Source organism: Eucyclogobius newberryi, unplaced genomic scaffold (assembly GCF_026437365.1).
Source record: "Eucyclogobius newberryi isolate DKJ021-1_F unplaced genomic scaffold, fEucNew1.0.hap1 SCAF_13, whole genome shotgun sequence".
Taxonomy (NCBI): domain Eukaryota; kingdom Metazoa; phylum Chordata; class Actinopteri; order Gobiiformes; family Gobiidae; genus Eucyclogobius; species Eucyclogobius newberryi.
Window position 1 is genome coordinate 27,567,267 of NW_027315757.1, and position 26,111 is coordinate 27,593,377.

The 26,111-nt window shown below is 41.3% G+C and overlaps 2 protein-coding genes across 3 annotated transcripts in view; both read right to left on the reverse strand.

The window, feature by feature from the left end:
• Positions 1 to 26,111, reverse strand: part of cdc42ep4a (CDC42 effector protein (Rho GTPase binding) 4a) — a 226,327-nt gene that overhangs the window by 13,449 nt on the left and 186,767 nt on the right. The gene's annotated exons all lie outside the window — the stretch shown is intronic.
• The window catches only part of sdk2a (sidekick cell adhesion molecule 2a), a 145,333-nt gene continuing 120,086 nt past the window's right edge, over positions 865 to 26,111 (reverse strand). The window contains exons 18-45 of one of the 2 annotated variants that reach the window (XM_072443242.1): positions 24,025 to 24,140; positions 22,211 to 22,406; positions 22,017 to 22,115; positions 21,740 to 21,931; positions 20,925 to 21,046; positions 20,677 to 20,786; positions 20,453 to 20,603; positions 18,402 to 18,639; positions 17,381 to 17,496; positions 17,118 to 17,307; positions 16,552 to 16,650; positions 16,246 to 16,440; positions 15,265 to 15,466; positions 15,082 to 15,185; positions 14,681 to 14,751; positions 14,476 to 14,608; positions 14,020 to 14,076; positions 13,587 to 13,688; positions 13,214 to 13,329; positions 12,898 to 13,084; positions 11,559 to 11,696; positions 10,563 to 10,724; positions 10,359 to 10,484; positions 9,695 to 9,859; positions 9,475 to 9,615; positions 6,402 to 6,546; positions 2,991 to 3,120; positions 865 to 2,329 (exon numbers count right to left, since the gene is read on the reverse strand). In XM_072443242.1, the coding sequence (XP_072299343.1) occupies positions 1,919 to 2,329; positions 2,991 to 3,120; positions 6,402 to 6,546; positions 9,475 to 9,615; positions 9,695 to 9,859; positions 10,359 to 10,484; positions 10,563 to 10,724; positions 11,559 to 11,696; positions 12,898 to 13,084; positions 13,214 to 13,329; positions 13,587 to 13,688; positions 14,020 to 14,076; positions 14,476 to 14,608; positions 14,681 to 14,751; positions 15,082 to 15,185; positions 15,265 to 15,466; positions 16,246 to 16,440; positions 16,552 to 16,650; positions 17,118 to 17,307; positions 17,381 to 17,496; positions 18,402 to 18,639; positions 20,453 to 20,603; positions 20,677 to 20,786; positions 20,925 to 21,046; positions 21,740 to 21,931; positions 22,017 to 22,115; positions 22,211 to 22,406; positions 24,025 to 24,140 (4,214 nt within the window). In that variant the 3' untranslated portion in view covers positions 865 to 1,918. Of the gene's footprint in view, positions 2,330 to 2,990; positions 3,121 to 6,401; positions 6,547 to 9,474; positions 9,616 to 9,694; positions 9,860 to 10,358; positions 10,485 to 10,562; positions 10,746 to 11,558; positions 11,697 to 12,897; positions 13,085 to 13,213; positions 13,330 to 13,586; positions 13,689 to 14,019; positions 14,077 to 14,475; positions 14,609 to 14,680; positions 14,752 to 15,081; positions 15,186 to 15,264; positions 15,467 to 16,245; positions 16,441 to 16,551; positions 16,651 to 17,117; positions 17,308 to 17,380; positions 17,497 to 18,401; positions 18,640 to 20,452; positions 20,604 to 20,676; positions 20,787 to 20,924; positions 21,047 to 21,739; positions 21,932 to 22,016; positions 22,116 to 22,210; positions 22,407 to 24,024; positions 24,141 to 26,111 lie in introns of both variants that reach the window. The other variant, XM_072443241.1, reaches the window with a different exon arrangement.

The window sequence follows — 26,111 nt, forward strand, 5'->3', positions numbered from 1 at the left end:
CTCTGTCTCTGGCTGTGTTCCCAGTACGACATGTCCCAGAAGCACAGAAGAGGCCAATGTCCTTTTACCCGAAACCGACAGGCGGGTGCTTTTTGTCTGATTCATTAATGTTTGACAAAATGTTTCCGTCCTCCAACTACCAGAACCAGACAAACCAGAACTAATATTTAAACAGGAAAATGTCATTAGCAACTATATTTCTTCAATATATTAAACCATGTACTTTTTTGTAGTTTGTGGTAGCATTGAGAACGCTATAATGCAAGCAAGTTCAAAACTCGAACGATGCAGACACTAAACACAATTACATAGAACAAGTATTTATTATGCTGCAAGTTGCTGTACGCTTCCTTCAAGCACCACTCAATGATCCCATTCAGGTGATTGTAATAGCATTCTGTTTGCATAATGACACGCTTTGCACTGCCTTGTGTGTCTGATTACAATGTTTAACCAGTAACCATTTCTTTTCTTTTTTTTACCCTTGACTCAGCTTGACTTTCTCTTTCCTTAAAACCTCCCCATCAGATCTGAGAGGTCCTCTTGTTTTTGCTTCTCTTGAGATCAATGTTTTCCGGTCTGCAATAAGGAGATTACTGGGGCCGACACACTCCCTCTGCCCTTCCCCGCTGCAGCGCTTCAGCCAGTGCACGTATGGTCAGGTTCTTCTCCCCAACACTTATACCCTCCAATTATTTCTGTTGTGGCTCAAGGGATTAGGTCATTGTGCAGCAAAGGATCAAGTGTCACGTTTAATGAGAAAATTGAAGGTGAGGGTATTTAAAAAAGCCCAGTAAAACCAAATGTGTGTGTGTGTGTGTATGTGTTCAAAATGTGTTTGTAAAGTAGTCAATAGAAAGGCAGTTAAAAATAGAATAATTTATTTGAAGTGCTACCATGAATAGGTCCTTGATGTTTACTTGCTCATGTACAGTGATATGCAATTTCCAATTCTGACAGAATAACAAAGGAACCATACATAACTTCAGCACAATAACGTTCCCATCTTTTAAAAAGCAACAATCGAAGTGAAAGTGATCTCGTGTATGTCAGTGCACACAGTAGCATTAACACATAAAATCGCATCATTTAAAGAAGCAGTTCTGCTCCAGAGCGATAGCAGTGAATGACGCCTCAGAAATGATGCAGTATATTTTTGGCAGACATTTACTGGCACAGATTTAAAAGAGATATACTTAATTACAAATAAAACATTATTTTGGTCTTCCGTTATGCCTGTCAGGAGTTAAAAGAATAAAGCTGCTGTGTATTTACCAGCACATTTTCAAAATATTGCCAGACAACTATCAAGGTGCCACAATGCTTTAATGTGATTCTTTACATTACCACTAGTGATATTCTGAAAATGTTGAGCTTTGAGCTGTCTGATATAAATATCTTGTAAACAATATGGACAAGTACATATCAACACAGAATGTAATTTCCAACAATGATTGGGCAGAAGTTCAAACTGCGCCGAAGACTGCAGTGAGCAGCGATGCCAGTGTCAAAGTTCACCACACTGTTTAAATATCACGATAGTCCAAAGCTTATGCAGCCACTTTCCAGTCCTCACCATGTGATCCATTCTTTGTGGTCTAAGGTGACGGTTGTTCAATAAAGCTCTCATATTAAACATTGATACAGTGTGGTAATACAAGGGTTTTCTCTTCAAAGCCCCTTAAAATGGATTCAATCTCTGAAATGATTGTCTTTTTTCATAAAATTATGTCAAACGCATTGACCATTCACACACACAGTCAAACCAACACTCTTGGCGAAAGCGCGAGTCAAAATGCCTGCAATGCTTAATACAGAGCAACATCTCTGTCTGTGCAACAGAACAGGACAAACACAATCAAATGAACAACAGCCACATCCGCCTGTCCTCAGGGTCCCGCAGATTTCCGAGCGTGTGTCAAACAAAGGAGGAGAAGCCTGCGCTGGGCGTCTGAGCGCAGCCCAGGCTGCTGGGGGGCCGGTACAGGGTGCTGTGCTGACTCAGAGGTTCAGAGGACAGCAGGGAGGGGGTGGGAGTCCGGCTGCCTTTGGGCCTGAACAGAGTACCCTGGCCCTGGGGCTGTGGTGTGGAGGCGCTCTGGGGCATCAGAGGGGGCAGTGGGGGCAGAGGGGGCACTGGAGGTGGGAGTGGTCTGGCCTCCTGCTCCACCAGAGGCTCTGGCTGAGAGTAACCATACGCCGGGGGGCGGGACACGCCTTTCTGCTGACGCCGCCATGAGTTATAGTATGTGGGATCACTTATGTAGTGGTTCACAAAGGAGTGTGTCTTCTGCCTGCTCTGGTCCATCTCATATTCACTGTCACTGCCCTGTGGAACAGAGAAAATACTGGTAAAACCCACATCTATAATATCAATAAATAAATGCACATTAGTATTATTATTAAACACAATCTAAGTCCTCGCATGTTTGTGGGTCAGACAATTGCCCCATCGACTGCTGTGCTGAGGTCCTGGTGCTCAGCAGATGTTGAAGCACCATTTATTTTCACAAGCGGCAGGTAAACACAGGGGCCAGTGCTGAGTGAGCGCTGTTTATTCAAAGTGTCTTTAACCATGTTTTTACAGAGCAGAAGAAGGTAAATTATGGAATAGCACGTGGAACCACAGCTGTTAATAATGGGTCCTTTCTTCACCGCTCTAAACTTGTATTGGGACTTGTATTGTACTTAGGAAAACGTACTACAGTATGAAGTACAGACTACCCAGAAAAACTGGAACACATTCAATGTCACAAGTCTGAAGTCCTTAATACTCCTTCTTGTGAGATTAATCAATATAAAAATTCTAACAACTTAAGCAAAGACTTTTAAATTGACCATAAATCTGAAATAGCAGTAATTTTAAGATTGGAAAGGTTATATAATTCCCCGGAGGATCACTGTGTCACTGTGACAAATTGACACATCCAACTTTTAACTTAACTGGATTTTGTATTCTAGAGAAGGAGCTGGCAGTGACGGAAAGTTACCTGGGAGTCGGATACCTCGGACGGTTTCTCTGTGAGGCTGCTGCTCTCCGCGGGGATCAGGTCGTTGTATTTGGTGCTGACATCCTCATCGGAGTAGTGCAGACTCCCAGGACTGGGCCTCGGGGGCGATCTGGGCAAAAAGTGTCAATGCGATTATTCCTGCAGCGTACGGGGGTTTGGAAGTGAGTAGGAAGTGATCTAGTTCAAGTTGAAAGTTCGGTCAAAGGTTTTAGCGTGTATCCAGGCAAACTAGTTACGATACAATGCAAACTGCAATCCTGTTTTAGATATGACACAATATCAGATATGTACATGTATTTGCAATGCTTAACGAAGACGTATTATGCGTTTTTTTGAGGTATTTAGTATTAAACTCTAACATCCATAGATTATTATTTCACATTTTGTTTATTGTAAACCGCAATATTGATCTAAATCTACTTGATCATGAAAACAGGTCCACTGGCGTCCTGTTCAAAATGGAAGAAATTTGTTTTATTTTTGTGTTTTAATTATTGAAAATGTCTTATCTGAGCCCAAGGTTGCATTTTAGCCCCAAAAATGTACAGGGAAAAATAGTCAAGTCTTCAAATTGAATTGAATCAAATTATACTTCTTTTGGTTGTGATTTTAGCAAGATAGATGATTAATGAAGCAATGAAAGCACTTTGTTAGGCTAAATGTTTATAATCTACATTCAGCTTGTCATTATACCTCAAATGCAGTCAGCAGTACAAATTTAAAACTTATTTCTATTTTTCATGGGCTATTACACTGTTATTTTCAGAAGGATAAGTTCGGACTGTATCTCATTCCCAATGCCATTTCTTTTAAAATAGTAAAAAAAAATATTTATGATGACTAATAAATGATTTGTCTCAATACAAAGGTTAAAATGGGCACACAGATTATATGCAAAACCAAATATAGTGAGTATTTAACCTTGTTCTTCATCATCAGTTTACTCTAAGTTGTATTTTGATTGATTTTATGCATGTCTGAGTAATCCTGTATTGCCCTGTAAATGAGGCTTGAGTGCTCAGAAATTTCCCGCCCACATCCTTGTACTTAATTGTGATTACCGGTATTTGACAAATTAAACACTCTGAGTGATATATGTAGAGCTCTAAAACTGTCACAAAGCCACTTTTTAGTTGCAGTTTTGATCAGGAAGTCAATGGACATGTTTCTATTACTCAGCTATTTTAGATCAATAATGTGTTTTACAAAGAATAAAATGGTAAAATGATGATCTTCTTATGCTATAGCTGAATACAAAGTACCTGAAAAAAGCATTAGAGCAAATTTAGTTTGAAGAAGAGCCATTATATTTCCCCAGATCCTTTGCTCTTGTCTGTTTAAAGTGTTGACAGAGTGTGGCTTCGCCTCGGGGCTGAAATCTGTACACATGCCATGAACTCAATATACTGTTCAAAAGTCTTGTGTAGTTGAACAAATGAGCAAGCATTAGTATCTTAAAGCACGTAGGCCAAGTTATAGGACCTCTGACTTCTCCGACTCGAGACATTAACTCCTTAAAGCAAACATCTGTGCACGCTATTATTTTTTCCCTTCATGTAATAATTACTGTTGCCTTCAAGGTCAGTCGGGGAGAGAACCGGTTGACAAGACGTCTCAGACCATTTCTCTGACATCTTCACATCGAAAGTTTGACAAGCAGGGCATTGAGAGAGCAGAGCAAAGGCTATGAGAATTGAACATGAATATTTAAAGTGTCTGGGAGAGAAAATGGTTCATAGACAAGCATAAAAATGTGATGTCAAGTGTAATTTTAAGTGCTTAGCAGACAACCTTACAACCCCTCGTATAAAGGAGACATGAAACGCGGCGTGGCTGCCAAGAGAGGCATGCTGTGGGGATGGAAGTTGACGGTCGTGAAGGTGTTGACACAAGAAAGAGATGTCTTCTTTGGTTTCAAGTGGATAATGTTTTGGGGAACGGCGTTGGATTAAGGCGAAGGCTGGGCTAGACATTAAAGGGATCAATCCGCAAGTTTTTAGTGGGTGAGGGCGAGGCTTCTTCACACCACGTCTGACCACTCCAAAATACTGCGTGTGAAATTTAAATTATTTAAGAGGGCTATCTTTTTTCATGTCTCATCTTCTAATCACCAGCTCCTGCACCCTTTCAGATGTCCCACAGGGAAGCCCTAGGCCGCTCCTCCTGCTCAGTCCACAGATCATTAGTAAAGACTGTGGCACCTCTTCAAAGGCACCAGAAACACTGAGGCCTCTTTGATCCCCCTCTTTGGCCTCTCCGGTCAGGCAGAAAACACAGCATATATCCCCTAAAGATAATGCAGGCCCTTTTGGCTAGTTACTCTGAAGAATGTGCAGAGTAAACATGTTTACATTGTGGTAACATGTCGTTTTGGTCCCATTCCAAATCTGCATTTACAGTCATTTGCAATCCAAGGGACTTGTGCTGTAGGTCTGTAGTTATCCAGCTACGTCTATTTTCTTAACAAATATTTCAAAAAGTAGTAAACTGGGCAAGGTTTTTGATGTAAAGACTCTTGAATAGACAATTCTAGAAATGCTGTCTATTAAAACAACTCTAGTGGGCTATAAAATAAAATAAAAAAGTGCTATTACATTTGTATTTAAATGTCAGGCCCATGAATCAGTATATACTTATTATTTCACATCATAATTTATTGTACTGGTGTTTTCAATGTTCTACTGTAAAGACCTTGAGCCTGGATAATTGCAGAAGGTCACGTCAGAGAAACGTATGCAGCAATAATACAACTATAATGCTTGAATTAAATAAAATATTATATATATATATCTACCTTTTCTTACTGAATTTCAATATTTATTTTAATTCTTTCCCCAGTTGTTACAGTGATTATACTTTGAATTCACTTTCAATTAAGTATTCGAGTTTGGTATCTCATGTATGTCTTTAAAATAAAATACAAACTTTTTTTCCTGAAAGCCGAACCCTCTCTTATCAAATGTTTATCTTAAGCTAATACCAGAGGCTGATTAGCAGTGGGCTCACATACAAGTACACATGTCTTTAATAAAGGTTCAAGGCCAGCCAGTGACTATCTCTAAAGCACTGATGGACAGAAAGCCCACACAGAATTTGATTAATGCTAATTAGCCGCCATTGTGCCGGAGTCACTATGAAATGCTAGTTCACACAAGTGGTGAATATCAATGAGGATGTGCAAATCGAACGGCCTTCGCAGGGTTAGCATGAGCATGAGCCCTTCCTCAAGATTTACCATTATCCGAGTGAACACAACATGATTCATTTCTGTCAGAGTGGCTCCATACTGAAAAGGACGCTGATTAAATTGACACAACATCGGGCTGAACAAAGGGAGAGAACATGGCAAAAGACGGCAAAAAGACACACGAGGAACTAAAGATGTCTGACCGTGTGTAGATGCCGTTCTTGCGACAGAAGGAGTTTTTCACGGAGAGGCGCCTGTTGTTCAGCTCCAGGGTTGGGAACCGGCCCTCGTCCATACGCACCATCTCGCCGTGGGTCAGGGGCAACGAGGTGCAGTTTGAGTGGTTACCTGAGGAAAAAAATAATAATAAACATTGGAGGGTCAAGTCAAACTAAGAAAGCTTTAATAAATGTGTATATTCTTCATCGAAATCCTTTAATATTGCAGTTTATAATCCGATTAGGTTCATTAGGTCTTCACATTTGAATAGGTTTAGGATTCTTACAGTCAGACTACACTGATGATACTGTGACGTGTCTGATTTAAACTGATTTTGGTGCTGTTTTCGTACTTGGAGAACTGGGGCGCCATTTGCAGTCCGACTTCTTCAGAACTGTATGAGAAAATATGCCCCCGTAATCCCAATTTATTAGGCAATTTTGTATCACGATTATCATGGCAGAAATAATTGCAATTATAAAATCACACATAAAAATGTCAGGGATATTAATAACTATCATTTTAATATTACAAATAAGTTTCATGTTTAACCGGCTATTATATACTGTTTTAAGTGAATAGAACAATAATCTAGATGAGAAAAGCATGGATTTAAAAAAAATTCTGGTGATTATCTTCATTCCAAAAACAATTATTGTCTACACTTTTTATTACGATAAATTATGTTCTTGTGATTGTCCCTTCCCTGTGATTTACACACAAAAATACAGGTCAGACTATAAGAATTCTACACTAATTGCAGCGTATACATTTACTAGATCCAGTGAGGGAGTTTGGGAACAGATAAATCACAGAATAATAACCCGTTTTTTTGAGATACTATTTGGTTTTAATGACTCCAGCATGTGCCCCGAAGACATGGTTATGAATAATAACTATAATAACAATCCATAAGAACTTTTCCAGACAATTTTGTGCGTTATTCTGTGATGGTGAGCCACTCCTGTAGACACAGCTGTCCTGGGGCAGACTGACGGAAGCAATGTTGTCAATCTGCTCCATCAGCCACTCAGACCATGACCAATCACTTACACACTCACACAACACTTACATACATAGGCAACATACTAACAAAAGTATGCACTAGAGCAGGGATGGGCAAACCTTTTGACTCGAGGGCCACAATGGGTTCTAAAATTTGACCGAGGGGCCGGGCCAGGAACAGATGGTGTGACGAGTCCCCTTTGCGCTTATAAAGTTCACAAGTTTTACAACAGGATCCATGTTTGATGCTTGTGTTGCACCGAACCACCAGGACAAGGTCCTATATCAGTGAATCCTGTTCATTGATAAATGTCAATGAATGAAATGGTTAGACTGCAATGCTTAACAGAGAAGAAGAGGGTGCCAAAAAGGTCAAAGTGCGCTATCTCTTGGGAAAATGTGGGCTTTACAGGCGAAAGATAAAATGAACGGCCGGCCGCAGTGAGTTGGAATCCCGACTCCGACATTTACTGCATGCCCCCTTCATTATGTAATCTCCTGTCTAATAAAGCCTAAGGGCAAAAAAAAGAAAAAAAAAAAGTTTTGGAATTTTTAATTTTTTTTTAAATATTACTTGCCATGTTTGGCGGGCCGGATTATAAAGGCCGTATGTGGGCCGTATGTGGCCCGCGGGCCGTAGTTTGCCCATGTCTGCACTAGAGCAACCACTTCCCCACTCCGGCACCTGGTGGTCCCAGTAGTAGAAGCAGTATTTGTTAAATAAGGAACCAAATGGTGTGGATAGTGCTGTTTTTACATAATAATGAGATGAAAGACCCAATCATTTTTCAAACATATATCCATGCATCCCTTGTGCATATTGTGAATGTCACAGTGAAAACAAAGCAGTCGCTAAAAGGGGCAAGATATAATAAATAGAACTGGTTCATCACATCAAATCTAAACAAATGTTACGGTCAGAATAGAACTTTACTATAATTACCAACTTTACCCTGACTTAATAGAAACCCCCAAAAGTGCACAAATGACAGCAATGAATTGATCTTCTGGCCACAGCATGTTTCACAATCCAGGAGGTGCCACTGTCTTGCAGTCTCACCAAGTACTAACTAGGCCCACCCAGCTTAGCCTAATTCCTAGACAATTGTGTGTAGCCCATTTTCATTTAATTTATATAGACTTTTGAACCATACTTGCAGTTAATTACATACTTACAAAATAATGTATTAATAACATTAGAAATGGGGTTTTGTTCAAACGGTTTTGAAATCTATAGACAAACATCCATTGGTTTGGTTTGAAAAGCAGAGGCAAAGAGCTCCTCTTTGAGGCTCCACACAATCACAGTCCTTGTCTGATCAGAGCCCTCTTTTCTGACCCCGTAACCTTGGTAACAGTGGCACAATCCGACAAGCTTACTTTTCTAAAGCAGGTTTTCAAATGACCCAATCCTTCACCTGACTCTCCTTCTCAATTAAGTGTGCCAACAATGTTTTTAGAACTCTGAATGTATTGTTCAAATCCACAAAACCCAAGAGGAGCATCAATTTAACAAGTGCGTCTGGTTGCACCAGCAAGTAGGTATAATATTACAAATTCAAGCATCTATGAGACTGATGTGGCTTTTTCTTAACAAGCACAAAACGTGGCGCACATTTCAAGCCACAGTATCGATAAGAAAAATACCACAATCTTTGAAATGTTTTTTTAATGCAGCTGGTGCGAGCCAATGGCAGTGCTGTTATATAATTACTTTCCATCCGACTAATGACCTCAGCATTTAACCACTGCCAAGCCATTTATTCCTGTATCGATCTTTGCTGCAGTTCAACATGACCAATTATGTTTATTCATCTGTCTAAATCTGTGCTAACCTTTAGTTTCACCATTTCACTGTCAGCCAGACAATGTAAAAGGTTGTAAGGGATTTGTCTAATTGTATCAGTCACTAGGGTGGTGTATTTCCAAAATTCACTCTGCTGGACACGATCATTACACCTAATTTCTCAGCATGATAGGAAGACAAATCCCGGTAAAAAGCTCACGAGTCAGATAAGGCAAGAGAGATGTTAGAACTGCAATTATTCCTACCTGAATCATTCTTCTTGGTGTATTTCTTGCTCTGGCCGCGAATGATGAGTATAAAAACTAGCAACAAGATGAAGATGAGGCCAACTAGTGCGATCACAACCAGGAACCACCACTCCTCGTAGAACGGGGACACTTTCTGAGCTGTAAAAACATGAATAATGTAACTAATATATGTAAATTTGCTTCATTTGTTTGCTAAATGAGTGCGATGATAACCAACCTGAGATGGAGGGGGAAGGGGCACTGGGGGAGCCATAGCCGTAGTCATTAACCGCAATTACTCGAAAATCATAAGTGACGCCTTCTTTTAACATCTCCAGGTTAAATGTGTAGGATGTAGCTTCTTTTGGAATGTCTTTGATGAGAATATCCCATAAACCTTCATCTAAAGAGAAAGAGAAAGTTAGATTTAAGTTGGCAAAACATTAAAGAGTGGGCGAGTACCTGACCACAGCATATAACAATGATAATATATGGATTTGCCTAATATAAATGACTCGGCAATAGGACAAAAGAGTTAATGATATTGATCAATTACAAGTTTTAGATCAAATTTATTTAGTCTTATTAAAAACAAATACAGTTGTTTTCAATATCAATTTCTTGAACATGAACAATACAGACTTTTAATCAGAACACTCACAAAAAGTCAATATTCTTCCTCCAAAGTCTGAAGTTTGCTCCGAACCACGTGATTTTACAGCCAATCAGAGGCGACTGAATGACTGGATGACTTAAAATTGCATCAATAGCACAGATCCCTGTACTAGCTAAAAATGACAAATCTGTTTCTGAACGTTTCCCAATAGATACAAAGTGAATATCATGTGGTCATGTTTTGCCTAACATATGTATTGAACATTTGTATTGAGCATGTGTTGTACCAGAGGGCCTCGCTTCAATGACATATCGTGTGATGGGAGCCCGCCCCTGCTCTCCGCTGGTCCAGTGCAGAGTGAGGGCGGTGCCATGACGAGCGATAAAGGGCTCTCCAGGAGGACCCGGGGCTCCTGCCAACGACAAACGACTTCAAAATTCAAAAACATTCTTCATGTGAATAATAAAACCCCTTCCTGTCCAAGGCCTACCTTCCCCGGGCCCAGTGGTGATATTGGCCACCACTTCAGGGCCGTACGTGAGAGTTTTGGCCCGGATGCGGAAATTGTAGGTGACTCCATCGGCCAGGTCTTTCAGCTTCATCCACAGGAGAGCGTTGGCCTTCACGTCGACCGTCACAATCTTACTGACACCTGGAGTGCGAGGAGAGGAGTCTGTACAAAAAACAAGGCTTCGTAGCTACTTTCTACAAGCCACAACAAGCAGCCGCGCATTATGCAAACAAGCACAAATCCACAAACAACTAGGCCAAAGATGGACAGATATTCTTATATAGTAATGAAAAGCTTATCTCTTCTGCAGCCTTGAGGATATCGACACTGGCAGACACAAGGGGTTACTTTATAATAGCATTCAGTGTTGCCAGGCTTTGCTGTTCAGTTTACATAGCTCTGCTTCCATTAATAAATTGCCAGGGGATCACAGGCGGCCCGGTTCACAATTTTACCTATGCTCCCAATTACACCTCAGTCTGCCATTTTATTCCCAGGAAGGAGGCTGCAGTAAATCTTACCCCGGCATTTTGTCAGACATAGGCATTGTGAAAAAGAATATCTATCTGTCTATTTTGCTCAAAGAGACAAAGACCGACAGTTTGCCATGGCTATAGCGGAGATTAAACCTCGCAGTTTTTTGGCTGAACATCTCAAACAACTGAGCTACTTAAAATACTATTGGATCGAAATAGGGTTTTTACGTTTTCTTACGACCTTTCCTGGAAAACGTTCATTTCAGCACTTTTGTTCCCACCACACACCTCAGTTTTGCACAGAGCTGTACCTCATTTGCTGTGTGCGTTCTACCCCTCCTCAGCTGTCACAGATTAGAATATATGCTTAAGCAGCGTGAGTTAAAAATAATATGGTTAGTGTGCTTGCTAAATGCTTTAAATCTGCAAAGTGAAGCAGAGGAATGATATGACGGGGGGAAAGAATTAAGCTCCGAGCAGATTTTGTTCCCCTTCTCACCATCGACCGGAGTGCACGGCTCATAAACCAGCCGGTAGCTCTCGATGATGCCGTTGGCCTGCCTCGGCTCACCCCACGACACGTTGACAGAAGTGGTGGTCAACTCGCTAAAATGAATGAAGCTCGGGGCGCTGGGCGCTGTTGGAGAAAGTAGAGAGAGAGACAACTTTGGTTGAAATATACACTTACAAAAGCTGCATGTGGTGACCTGGATATGCCACCACAGAGGAACGGATTTGTCACATCAGAAGAAAATGAATCTATTTTGTAATTAAGGCACACACTTGAACCTTTAAATACATTTGTGAGCGAAAAATCTTAAGTTAAATGAAAAAGCACTACACGCGCAACTTGAGGATTTACAATAATAATGCGGTAGGATAGACTTTGGGTGAAATGATGATACACGATTGCAAAGCTTGGATGTACTTTCTTTTTGGACAAACAGACGAATAATTGGCTGATTAAAGTTGTCGTAGCATTAACATATTGGAATTCGTTGTAGCTCGAAAGAATATGGCTTCGTTTTTGTATTACGCTTCCAATGAAGTTCATACAGCATCTTTCATAGCAGCCTCTATCCTCAGCTCTCAAATCCACTGCTAAATCCACTGTCTCCGATAGTTAGCAGACATATTACATTGTGCAAAATGATTCTTTTTGCTGACCTTGAACCAGAGCTGTGAGAATTTACCCTGCTGACCCAGCTCAGATCCAGCTAAGTGTCAGGATTTAGCAACGGCTCTGCATAGAATTCACAAAAGCTTGCGTTGGCCCGCTTCCCAGTCGCCTGTAGTGTGGAGAGCCAAAATTCTTGCCTCTGTTTTTAAGTTCTCAGCACTCTGTAGCCTTTCGCCTGTGTCACAGGCTTCAGGGGGCGGACATTTGTACAGTAAACCAATTTTTGTGCTGAAGCCGCAGAGGGGGAAAGCTTGCAAACTGGTAAACACAGACATCTTTGTGCATTTGTGACCCAAAATAATCTTCTGGGGGCCCCCACACTTTATATTCATCGCTATATTGCTGCAATCAGTATAAGACACCAGAGACCTTTCTGCGACACTAAAGCCAGACAGTTACAAAAGGAGTAACTTAGCAAACTTGAATTAATTCTTAATACAGCCAGAGCAGTGGATATGAAAGTGTGACATCACTTTTGTGGGAAAACCTTATGAAGCGAAATGCAACTGTAGTAAACACTCTTTCAGAACCAAGGCAATCAATAACACATAAGAGAGAGAGGGAGAAAGTGCATGGAAATAAAACAAATAGACAAATCCACATGGCCTTTCCTGTTACAAACACTGCTCTTCTTTTAACATCTGGATTCCCTCTTTACCTGCTTGCTGAGTGCGCCCTCTGGTGGGGAGGGAGCGCGGCCCATCCCCTGCAGCATTGAAGCCTGCCACACTGATCATGTAGGTGGTGTAGCCTGTCAAGTTTTTAAGCTTCACCCCGAGCTCAGGCAGGAATAGTGTGCGCATACGCTCCGTCTCATTCTGCAGCTGAAACTCCCAGAAATAGATCTAAAACAGAGTAAAAAAAACGTCAGCATACACAATTCATGGCTGTTTTTCCTTTTTTCTTGAATGGAAATAGGAAATAAAGAAAGCCATGATGTAAGTCAGAGTAATACACCGTTCGATTATTGATACCTTGTAGCCCTGTATGTCTCCGTTCTGAGCGTGCACAGGTGGGGGGTCCCAGGTGACGTCCAGCTGAGTTGCTGTGGAAGACTGGACCACAATGTTTTGAGGTGGAGCGGTGGGAACTGCAAAACATGTTTGTTTAACCTCAATTAAACAGCCACACAAACACATCGAACGCCGTTATTTCTAGTACAAAAGGTGTGTTATAAATGCAATGCAACTTCAGGGTCACAAGAAAATGTGCCATTTATCATAAGAAAAAAAAAGTGTTGTTTTGTTTTTTTCTATTGTGAATAAAGCGCATGTTCTCATTTTACAATTTTGGAAATAAAGTTGTAGAGTTACATCTATGAGAAGTGACAGAAGAGATGAAACATACCAGCCTCCCCTACAAACACTTCCTGGGGCACACTGCTGGGACCCTCCCCCACTGCGTTGTACACACTAAGTCGGATCTCGTATCGCTTATGTTTGCTCAAATCTGCAAAGAGCAAAGACAATAGTTAGAAAATCCTTCTTTCTTACACAAAAGTCCTCCAGAGAGATGCATCGTCAGAGTGATGCCAGTGGCAAGAACAACATCATATTTTGAAAAAGAAAGATGGGTTGAATTCTGCAAGCTTAGTGCTACAAAAACAAGGCTGAAGTTGGGGTATGAAAGATTTGTCCACGTTTAAAAAGACTAAAGTAATATGATGGCAGCTTAACACAAAAGTAGTATCACAGGCAAATACAGGCTGCACAGTTACTTTAGATTGTTTCAGTTGAGTTTTTCAAATATGAACCAAAGCAAAGAAACGTAACAGACTTACTATCCAGTTCGTACTGGGTCAGCGAGGACTCACTGAGGTTCTTGATGCTGTAGGGAGCTGGAGTAAGAGAAGACAGCACAGAATATGAAGATGGACAGAATGAAACAAATATTAAACTTTACTCTCAGAGGCAGAGACAGACATACGAGGAAGGCTTCTGCTTGGGATTATCATTCTACCATTGTCATCCAAAGTCAATTAATATTTATAATCAACGTGAAGAAGTGGCTCGCTTCCTTTAAAAGTGGGGACGAGCACAGGGGTAAAATAAACTACAACGGTGCTGCACTGTACACGACTAATGCTGTAATATTACTAATGTCAGGGAGGAGGAATCACACAATTATACATATTATTCATTTCAACTTCACATCATTGTTCATTTATAGCATATAAGTTACATAGCGTATAAGTTACATGTTTAAATATACATATCACGTCTTAATAAAATCATACCAGCGAGATCGGCCCAGTTGGCAGGATTGTTGACCGTTCGGACAGTGAAGGTCCGGAGCCGGTCATAGTGCAGCTCTCTGTATCGAACCCGGAATCCCAAGAGAACGCCATTGATGTGGTCCTCTGTGGGCGGCTGGAACCGGAAAGCAGCTATAAGATAACGACTGACTTATCTGCGTCAATGTGATTAAAAAGCCACGCCTACCTTCCACCGAACGAGCACTGAAGTTGTGGTGTGTGGTGTGACGGCCAAAATGGTTGGAGCTTTGTCAGGAACTATAAAAGAAAAAATCACATTAATTTAGTGATTGAAATTATGATTAACAATTAAAAAAAAAAAGTTTTGAATGTGAAAAAATCCTCAAAATGTTGTATCCAATCACTAAATTCACATTAATTTAGTGATTGAATGCTTCCATTAACTAAAAATACTATGTGTAGACACTTTTTTTACATTGAATTTTCAGAATGATAAGAAATTAGGATTAACAATTAAAAAAAAAGAAGTTTTGAATGTGAAAAAATCCTCAAAACGTTGCGTATAACAGGAAATCTATTAACATACGTAATAATCAGCAGACATTTAAATTGAATTGTACACATTACCATCTTGTAGCGTGGTAATTGCCTCGCTTTGCTGGCTGTATTCGCTGTCGCCAATGTCATTAGTCGCTTTCACACGGAACTGATAAGACGTGAAGGGCTTTAACCTTCAGAAAAACAAAAAAACAAAGACGATTGTCGACTGGACTCAGCTCGCACAGTTTGGAATACAAAGCCAAACTATACCTGTCCACGATGTAGGAGTTTGTGTCATGGCTGACGGAGGCGGAGTGCACTGTCCAGTTACTGTCCGGCAGCTCCCTGTACTGGACGGTGTAATAGCGGACCGGGGACAAGCCATCGCTGCCCGGTTCCCATGACAACAGCACCCTGCGGGACTGGACGTTCTGTTGAGGAACGACGGGGCGACTGGTGGGCTGAGGTCGGGCTAAAAGTCAAAACACACTCGTTCATATTTACAACAATGTTCGCATGACCTGATATAGACATGGTATAATCCTGTTCCACCAACGATATCAGGAAAATGCCCTGGAACGCTGCTCAAAATGGTAAATCCTACTTATGAACTCAAAAATGGACTCCCATTTCACACATGAGATGAACAGGAACTTATTCCAACAATGCAAATCACCACAAAAACGGGATCTTCTGCCACATAAACAATGCAAGCTTTGTTACAAGTTGAATATGAAATGATTCCGCTATTTAACATGTTATAGGCGTTCATATAACATGTAATATTATTTTTGGGAATGCAGTTTTCCTCCTGGTTTAGTTCTGAGGGTTATTTTTGGCTTTGATCTCAATTTAGTTTCCATTTTAATGTGATTGGTGGGTATTTTTGAGGAATAAAATCCGTATACACTCTCGTATGGGAACAAGAATCAGTTTATAACATAAATCCTTTATTATTAGATCTTTCTCTCTTTAAACATGGTTTAAAGATCAGATATGGTCAATTTAATGTCCCAAAAAAGACAACACAGTATATACTCTTAAAGCTGTCAAATTGTATATATCCGTCTAAAATTGTTATATCCCAAGTCTGTCAAAGTATAAATAAATAACTGCATTTAAGTGTATGTTTTTATTCATTTATTCTTGGGTAGAAGCATATGTGTTAAGGGAGGAAAGACAAGATAAATCAAAGTTATATCAATGTATCTAGTGTTTCGCCTGGAGAATATATGTGCATTTTCTGTTTACCTCTCTTCTCCGTGGTGACGACCAGTGCCTCGGCTGCCTCGCCCCAGCCCTTGCGTGTTTGAGCAGTCAGTCGAAATACATAGACCGTCTCGAGCTTAAGACCAGACGCCGTGTACTGTCGCGCACTGGGGCTCAGCACGTCTACAGTGGCTGCGTTGCTATTTGAAGAGTTCCTCCGATACGTGATCTGATAGGCTAAAAGTGAAAGAAATGTATACGAATGTAAACACACACGGAGATGGAAAAAGGAAACCGCTTTAGTTGAGTTTAGGCTGAAGAGTGAAAGCACGTAAAGAAAAGACTCACCCAGAATAATGCCATTAGGCTGAGCAGGGGGCTGCCAGATTAGTCTGACTGAAGTGGTTCTGACTTCTGGGAATAAAATACCCACGGGAGGACCAGGTACTGTGGTATTGAAAAATATATATATATAATTAAAGGCCTGTTGTATATTTTTCATCACTTTCAATGTTCTGTATGCAATTATAACCAACTGGCCAGATAAAATTAATCATTGAACACATTGAAATATTATATTAAAAGTGTCATATGTAACTGAAGGGTCTGTCACCTGCTTGTTTCCACGGACATGTTATTGTTTCATCTGGAATATTCCTCAGTTAAACTAATCTTGCATTTGTTCACATCTTTTTATCCCCAAAAAAGTACCTTGATGTGCTTTTTTTTATTGTAAAAGGGTTCACCTCTCCACAGATCTGACCTGCGACTTGGCCTAGTGACATCACATGTGAAACATTCAACACAAAGCAATATAATCTCTATGGAGACAAGCAGATGCCGAGTTTCACAGTAAAACCATGACTGAAATCGTCAGCCCAAAGTATTGTTTTACACAGAATCTCTTTGCCTACCATCGTCCAGCGTCCTCTCCAGAATCGGGGGCTGGCTGCTCCTTCCGTCTCCAATACGTGTGAAGGCAGCAACTTGTATTTCATATAGAACATATTTTCCCAGACCACTCAACTGGACAGTGTGGCTGGTGTTGCCCTCCACTGTCCAAAAGTTGGGGGCCAAATCTGAATCTTTCTCCTTATACACAACCTAAAGCACACGGTGAGTTATATAAGGCTTTATGAAACAGAAACATGTGACGTTATCCGTGTTGATTGCTGACCTTGTAGCCCAGAATCAGGCCATTGCGGTCCGGTTCAGGTACTTCGCCCCAGCGCACCAGGATACTGCTGGAGGTGGTGGCGAAGGCTGACACGTTGGTGGGGCCGGATGAGGGCACTGCGGAAATGAATTTAAATTGACTTGACCTGTTACAACTGCAGCGTTATTGTGTTCCGTGCCCCATTTTCCCCGTGCATGCATTTAAGATAAGATAAGATAAGATAATCCTTTATTGTCCCACATGGGGAAATTTCATTTAAGGAGTGCTCCATGTTTATGGATGGGTTTTGTGATATTGTCAAGCTACTATTGTATTAGATCAGATTCAACTTTACGGTCAATAGACATGTACAGGCGCAGTGCAGCAGAATGCAGTTAATGGTCACGTTCATGTGGTCCTCAGGGGGGAAAATGTAAGTTGAAAAATTCACATAAACAATGGCACAATTCGGGAAAGGAACTTCTGCACTTTTTACTGCCTTGTGGACACAGCAGAAAATCAAGTGATTTATCTTGGACTAAGCATTATTGGGATTTACTGTGCCCTTATCAGGAGCGCAACAGTTTGCACGAGAAAATCATTAGCTAACTATTAACCTTATTAACACGTGTCATGTAAGGAAATTAAAACGTTTTTTTAAGGGTAAAAAGGGATTCCGAGAAAGGCTCATAACAACAATTCTTAGTGATTTCCTGTAAGTAACCTCAAAATCCCAACTTTCTGATGCAAAAGCACATGAACATAAACACAGAATTCAGAGCACCAGAGGACCACATAAATGTACCAAAAGCATCTGAACAAATGTGCAATGAAGCAAGTACTAGATAAATCATGAACAATAGCGAAGTTATGCTACTATTACTACTACAAGTATATTGACGTATTTACAACTGCAGTTATTAATATGACAGCAAATCTTACCCTTGTGTGGTGTGTGACTACAATCAGATGCATCTTCTAATCAAGTTCACTGTATCCATGTCATGTACGTTAATGGGAAAAGCTGATGTTTTGTGCTCACCAGATTCCCTTGTTCTCCCGTGCACAGCTTGGCTCCACGGCCCTGACCCGATGCCATTCGTTGCCTGGACTCTGACTTCGTACTCTGTCCACTCCTCCAAGTCTTCAATAGTGAACTCTCTCTCCAGCCGGTCCATTATGACGTGGGACAGGACGCCTCCTTTGGTCCCAGCCTTTGAGTACTGCAGTCTGTACCCGACCGCGTCCGGATTACCGTTGTACTCCCACTCTGGAAGAGGCTAAAAGGATGTTTTTTTGCTTTGAGTTCTCAAGTACGAGACAAAATCAATACAAATGACAGCGTGACTAAGTGCATAATAAAGCAATAAGCCATGAGAGGCAGTACTTTATAGAGATTTCAGAACACTTCACAAGCGTTGTCAGCGGCAATGACAAGCAATATGAGAAAAGGCCAGCACTTAGCACCGCACAGAGTGGAGTCACGAAAAACATAACTATCTAAATGTGTGTCTGTTAATCTACGTTTTCACTCATAAAATAACTTTTACAAGAAACAATTGTATTAGTAACAAGTTGGTGTAGTCCTTCGTTTGTCCAGGAGTTTGTTTTAGTGATGAAAAAGTAAAAGAAAAAACTTGGAAATATATAAGGGAACAGAGTGCGGCTACATGAAGTTTGATGAAAGCGTGTGATTACACAAAACTTAAAGTTAAAGCAGTTTGATGCTATCTTTTCATGCTATCTTTTCATGAGAATTTGCTGGCTATTTTTAGGGAATTTTCCTTTGCATATTTTATGTGTGTATTTACTTTGCGCGGTGTCTCCTAGTCTGATGAAAACTTAACTCTAAGTATAATTCATGAAGTGGGTTCGAGAAGTTACAGCCAACAGTCATCATTTGTTAAACTAGTGGCAATTGAAAATAAGTATCTCTTCCTCGCTCGACGAGTGTGAGAAAGGACTGTATTTATTTCTTGTCATCCATTGTATCCAGGCAAGAAATGGCAATGACTGTATTTATGCCAACAATGCCATAGGTATTGCAAGTAAAATACCAGCTCAAACTATTGCAACACGTTTAAAAATTGGGATAATGACATTTCCTATCCAGTAATGGTTACAACATACTTATATTCAAACCAAGGTAGTGGAATAAAATACATTTTGCATACCCTTCGGTTCAGACCAAAGTTCAAGGACAAAGCTTGCTGCATGTAGCTGCTTTTTAAACATGCTACAATCCCACTATGTGATTCATTTGCACTGCCTCATCACAAGCCTTTCACTCTTATTTATATGCTGCACTAGTCGCCCCAGCGCTCAGAGCCTCAGTGTCTCACTCCTCCTATTTGGCACTGGTCAGGAGCTGGCACAGAGCAGGTAATGGACAGATGTAGCACAAACTACGCCAGCCAACTCCTGATGCAGAGAGCAGCAATAACAGGGCACGAGCTGCTTTCCAAAACACCACAAGTGCCACCTGTACAAGACCAGCACATGTTCTCGGAGGTGCAGGAGAGAGGCAAGCAGCCATCCTCATTTAGAGTCAAACAATCAGCAATCAGTCAAGCATAACATTATAACCAGCGGCTGAATATTAGCTGCCATCCTGGTACACGGCCATGACCTGAGCGTTCTGAGCTAGCTACAGCAGCGTGAACGTAGAATCAGACAACACAAACCCGTGGTATCACTTTAGAATAAGGTATAGATACAAAGCATTTTCAAATATTTATGAATCAATGACAAACAAAAGAATAATTTAAAAATCATTAACTAGGGTTAGGATTAGGGTTAAGGTTAGGGTTAGTGTTATAGATAGTTAATGTTAATCGATTAGTTATTTATTATTACTAAACATTCATAAATGCTTTGTATCTATGCCTTATTCAAAAGTGTTACCCAAACGTTTATCACCTTATTGCTCATTTGCTTTTTGTTCTGGTTTGAAATATATGAAGAACAATCTCACTTTAATCGTTCAATCGAATCTTTCATTAGTCTGTGGCCAAATCACTTCACATACAATTCAAAAAAATGTCCCAAACACTCAATAATAGACATTGAATGCAAGTAAAGGTAATCACTCACCACCCAGCGAAGCCACAGACTGGTTTCACTGGCCGTACGCAGCGTCACGTTGGCCGGAGCCATGTCCGGTGGAGCCTGCAGCGTCTGGATCTTCCTGGACGGCTGACTGGACGGACTCGAGCCCACTATGTTCACCTGACACATTCTAAATCTGATGAGAACATCGTACACGGGCGGTGTCAGAAAGTGTTCCATAGCACGCGCTCGTTAATGTAATGTTTTACCTGTAGAAAGTGTACGGATTCAGCTCTTGTACGCTGAGGGATCTGGCGTCGGGTTCATTAGTCAGTTCATGTACCACCAACCACTCCTCATTCTCGCCTATTATTCCAATCTGAAAAAGAAGCAGTGTAAAGAGGCAATGAGAGCTGTTAAACTAAAAGGGTAAACAAAACAAAACAAAAAAACCTCACGGCAAACACTGAAGCGGAGGAAAGCCAGACTCATTACATTAAAAGATATGAAGCATTACCTGGGCTTCAACCTGCCAACGGGAGATGGATGTTTTTCCGTCGTAACCTGGTTTGAACTGCAGTGTGACAGAGCGGGGCCCGATGTTGGATACGGCAACGTTGGTGGGAGGACCAGGTAGCTCTGAAAAGAAAGTATATGCAAAAAAGGTAAGTCTTAGCGAAATGAAAAAACAAACAAACGAATGCTTCTTCTTGTTATGACATTTTCAGGAAAGATCGATAATGGGACAGCAGTAAAACCGATTCGTTGTGGCATGTTTGGATTCTAGAGAGTTTGTACTGCATGAGAAGGGTACACACGACCAAAATAACTATTTATTAGATTTTAACAGATTGCAATCTTGAGGTTCTTTGGAAAGGTTTAAAAAATACCAACAACAGAAAACCTTTGATTTATTTCTTCGCCGTTGCGAGATACGACCAGTGTGGTAACTTTAGGTACATTCACAATGATTCTATTGATCTATACAAATATTTGATAGCAAACAAAGAACATCGTTATATTTTCCAATGCAACTTATGTCCACAAACCTTTATTTACTCCAACAACGTACATTTTGTCTTAAATATCCACAAATTTTAAAGTGCTTGACAAATACAAGTATTATTTTCTTTCTATTATAACTTAAAACCAGCACTGTCTACCCCAGGGTACTTTTTGTTGTTTGGACCAACTTAGCAGGAAGCCGGAGGGCCGCATTTGGCCCCCGGGCCTTAGTTTGGACATGCCTGGTCTCCCCGAAATCAGTTACAAAAAAAAGAAAAGGTACGATTGATTGATGTATTCTTACTTATAACTTCTTTGACCACTGACCTGGAGGCACACCCGAGGATATGGTGGAAGCAGAGATCTGGCCCTGTCCCTTGGAGGTCATGGCTGCGACTTGAATAGTGTATGTGGTGAGGGCAGTCAGTCCCGTCACCTTGTACTCCTGCGTCAGATTCGGCAGATAATGGGTCACCCGGGTGTTGGTGCGGTTGAACTCCTCCCAAGAGATCCGGTAACCTGGGATGGAGATTTTTTCTTTTTAGCACAGTCCGGCACGGCGTTGCTGAAATAAAAGCAAGCTGTTCAACCACAAACTTTTTACCTGTAAGGACACCATTTTTCTCTTGTGGCTCTTTCCAGCTGACTTTTAGTGATGTGTCCAAGATGTCGGTAAAGCTAAGATGTCCCACAGCTCCAGGGACTATAAAGAGCGAATAAAACAGGCAGTAGCAAACAGAAACAACAATAAAATAGTGCAAATCTCCTTTTTTCCCTTTCAGGTTTTTTATGACTTACTGTCCTCGTGGGTGCGGACGCGCAGTGGTACACTACGTGGGCCGTCCCCCGGCGTGGTGAAGCAGAGCACCGAGGAGTAATAGTCGGTGAACTTTTTGAGGCCAGAGATGTAGCCCACGTGCACGCTGTCCTGGAAGTTGGGGCGCACGATCACCCCAGAAACGTCATTTGGGCGACTGAGCTCCCAGGCCAGTAGCTAATGGTAGACATATGAATTGAAGTGAAAAAATCTGAGTTAAACCCCAAACTAAAATAAAAAAGAAGACTCTCAAAGGGATTTTTTTGAAGTTATATTATCAATTTAATTTGTAAAAGTCAAGTCAAGATCAAATTCTATACATTTTTGAATATATAATGTTGTATAGGGTACATCGTTACTTTAAACTACAACAGACTGACATATTTCTAATAAATTATCAAATAGTAGTAGTTATTCCATGAATGTGGAAATTGCTGTGTTTTGGCTCGACAACATACAGTACATATATTATTATTTCTGTACTCTAAAACTTTTTCCATCAATCAGAACAGGTACTGGAAGAGAACAGTTTCCAGCAGAGATCAACTCAACGGGTATTCTTCATGTTGGCGCATCAAACTGAGTGTGCTTAAACTAAAAAAACACACACACGCACGCACACGCACGCACGCACACACACACACACACACACACACACACACACACACACACACACACACACACACACACACCTGGCCATATCCTCTACAGCCTGAAAGTGATTCAATATAGCCTTGTACATCCAAGAACCCCATAACTGAAACGGACAGTCTATTTGTATGGATTGTGTCTAAAGAGCCAATACTCAGGGCCTTTTGTGTGTGAACCAGGAAGTACAATCACATTAGTCCTGTTCTCAGGTCTCTGCACTGGCTCCTGTGGCTCAGAGAAGAGACTTTAAAGCAGCTCTGCTTGTGTACAAGTCTCTCCATGGCCTAGCACCAAAGTACATCTTGGATGTGTTAGTGCCATATGAACCATCTCGGACTCTGAGGACCTCAGGGACCGGCAGCCTGCTGGTGCCAGAGTCAGGACTAAACATGGACCGGCCACCTGCTGGTGCCAGAGTCAGGACTAAACATGGACCGGCCTCCTGCTGGTGCCAGAGTCAGGACTAAACATGGACCGGCCTCCTGCTGGTGCCAGAGTCAGGACTAAACATGGACCGGCCTCCTACTGGTGCCAGAGTCAGGACTAAACATGGACCGGCCTCCTGCTGGTGCCAGAGTCAGGACAAAAGATGGGGAATCTGCATTTCAGTTTTATGCAGCTAAAATCTGGAACAGTCTTTCTGAAGATGTGAGACAGGCTTCCACTCTGGCAATGTTCAAATCTAAGCTAAAAACAGTTTTGTTTAGCTGTGCATATGACTGAAAGGATTTTTTCTTTGCACTTTTCTCTTTTGTTTGTGATTTTATTAGTTTACACAATCAGTTGGATTGATAATTTCTAATTTAGTTAATTTTATTGTATTTCTGTTTCTGTAATTTCTTTGTGATTTTAATGCATTTTTCCTGCTGTGTGAAGCACTTTGAATTGCCTTGTGTATGAAATGTGCTCTACAAATAAACTTGCCTTGCCTTTTGAACACTTGGAGCTACGAAGAAAAATAGAGTTTTGTGTTGTGAAGGTGAAGGAGACTTTAAATGATAATACGATGCGGTATATAGATATGTTTTTCTCCCTGGATACACAAGTATTCATGAAAGAGGGCAATTACTGTTCCACGGTGGCAGGTGGGAGTTTTCCTGTGTCTGACCACTAGAGAGCAGGGGTGAACAAAAGGGCTTCTCACCTTGTATCCTTGGTTGATTCCATTGATAAACTGAGGGCTTGGGGCGCTCCAGGTAAAACGCACTGATGTGGAGTTGACAGCCTCAGCTTGTACATTTCCTGGTGGTACAGTGGGCACTAAGAGAGAGAGAGGGCACGATAGGGAGCAGAGGATTAGATGAAGATAGGTGGAAGGAAATGATCCGCACGGGCCTTCAGAGCAAGAGGGGGGGGCTGAATCATTTCTATTTAGTCTCATTTGGGGAAACAAGAACATGCCAATCAAACGGGGTGTGTGAGCGGTCGCCTCAGGCAGCTTCCAGGTAAACCCTGCAGCAGTGTGTTTGAAGTGAGAATGCTATTCTGATGTAAGAACGGAAAACAGGCGGAGAGGCACGCGATAATGACGCTCATCGGCCACTTAAATCCGTCTACACAAGCCTCCGTTCTCTTTGAATATTCTTTAAAAGCACAGCTCGATCTGCTCTACTGTTTTTAATGAAGAGACAGCCTTATCCATTTAACAGGAGCAGCCACTAAAGAACTCGCACGCCTCAGCCTTTTTACCTCCACGATAATCATCATCCATATTATGGATGATGACATATTATTATTTTTAAGAGAAAATGTATGTCGGTGTAATCCCTCATTCGTCCAGGGGTGTTCCATAGTAGAAAAAGCTTCAGTTGTAGTCATCTGGACTCAGTTTGAAAAAATAGACGTTTCGACTCTCATCCAAGAGTCATTGTCAATAAAAGAATTTAGATCGAGAACTCCGATATTAATACTGTTCTGTGGTAAGACCCGCCCATTGGGCGGAGCCTTCCTGAAGTAGAAAGAGTTGTTTGTTTCAACAGAAACTCCCCCCTTGTATCTACCGAGCTAGCCTATTCAGAATCTTAATGGGCTATAAGAATCCTCTTTGTCTTTGTGAGACCCTGGCTCAACCACCCTGAGTACCTGATTAGCATCTGAATGTCCTTTACCTTTCCAGGGGTTCAGAATCCCATTATAAATAACAGGAAGATTAAACCTTAGCCCTCCATTTCTGTTTAAAGAAGGTCTTTCTTTTTTAACAAAAATAGCTTCCTTGACTCCTCTTTCAAACCATCTTTTCTCCCTGCTTAAAACCTTCACCTCACCGTCTTCAAACGAGTGATTAGAGGCTTCAAGATGGAGATGCACGGCACTCTGAGGTCCTGAACTTGTATTTCTTCTGTGCTGATAAAGCCTCTTGTGTAGAGGCTGTTTTGTCTCACCTATGTAACGTTCTTTACAGCTTTCTTCACTGCATTGGATCGAATAAACTACATTGCTCTGTTTTTGAGTCGGCAACTTGTCCTTAGGGTGAACCAGTTTTTGTCTTAAAGTGTTTCCTGGTTTAAAATAAACAGGGACTTCGTGTTGTCTAAAAATTCTCTGCAGTTTTTCCGACAGGCCAGACACATAAGGGATAGAAACACCCTTCCTTCTCTGTTCAGTTTCCCTTTTGTCCTGCTTCTTGGTTCTCTTCACTCTGTTGAGAGCCCAAGCGGGGTAACCACAGGCTGAGAGGGCATTTCGGACATGTTTTTCCTCTTTCTTCTTGCCCTCTGAGCTGGTGGGCACACCTTGAGCTCTGTGTTGCAAGGTTCTGATCAGACCCAGCTTGTGCTGTAGTGGGTGGTTGGAACCAAAGAGCAGATACTGGTCCGTGTGTGTAGGTTTCCTATATACTTCTATTTGGAGTTTCCCGTCCTCTCCTCTGATCGTGGAACAATCAAGAAAGGCCAAGCGATTCTCCTTAGAGTCTTCTCTTGTAAACCTGATATGTGGGTCCACAGCATTGATGTGATCAGAGAAGGTTTCCAGCTCTTGTTTCTTAATTGTTACAAAAGTATCATCGACATAGCGGAGCCACAGTTTTGGAGCTATGCCTGAGAATGAGGACAGTGCCTTCTTCTCAAAGTGCTCCATGTACAGGTTGGCCACTATGGGAGAGACGGGCGAGCCCATGGCACAGCCATGAATCTGTCTGTAAAATTGTCCCCGGAATTGAAAGTAAGTGGTGTTCAGACAGATGTCCAACAGTTTACATGTGTTCAGGTGTCAGTTTGGTCCTTTCCTGTA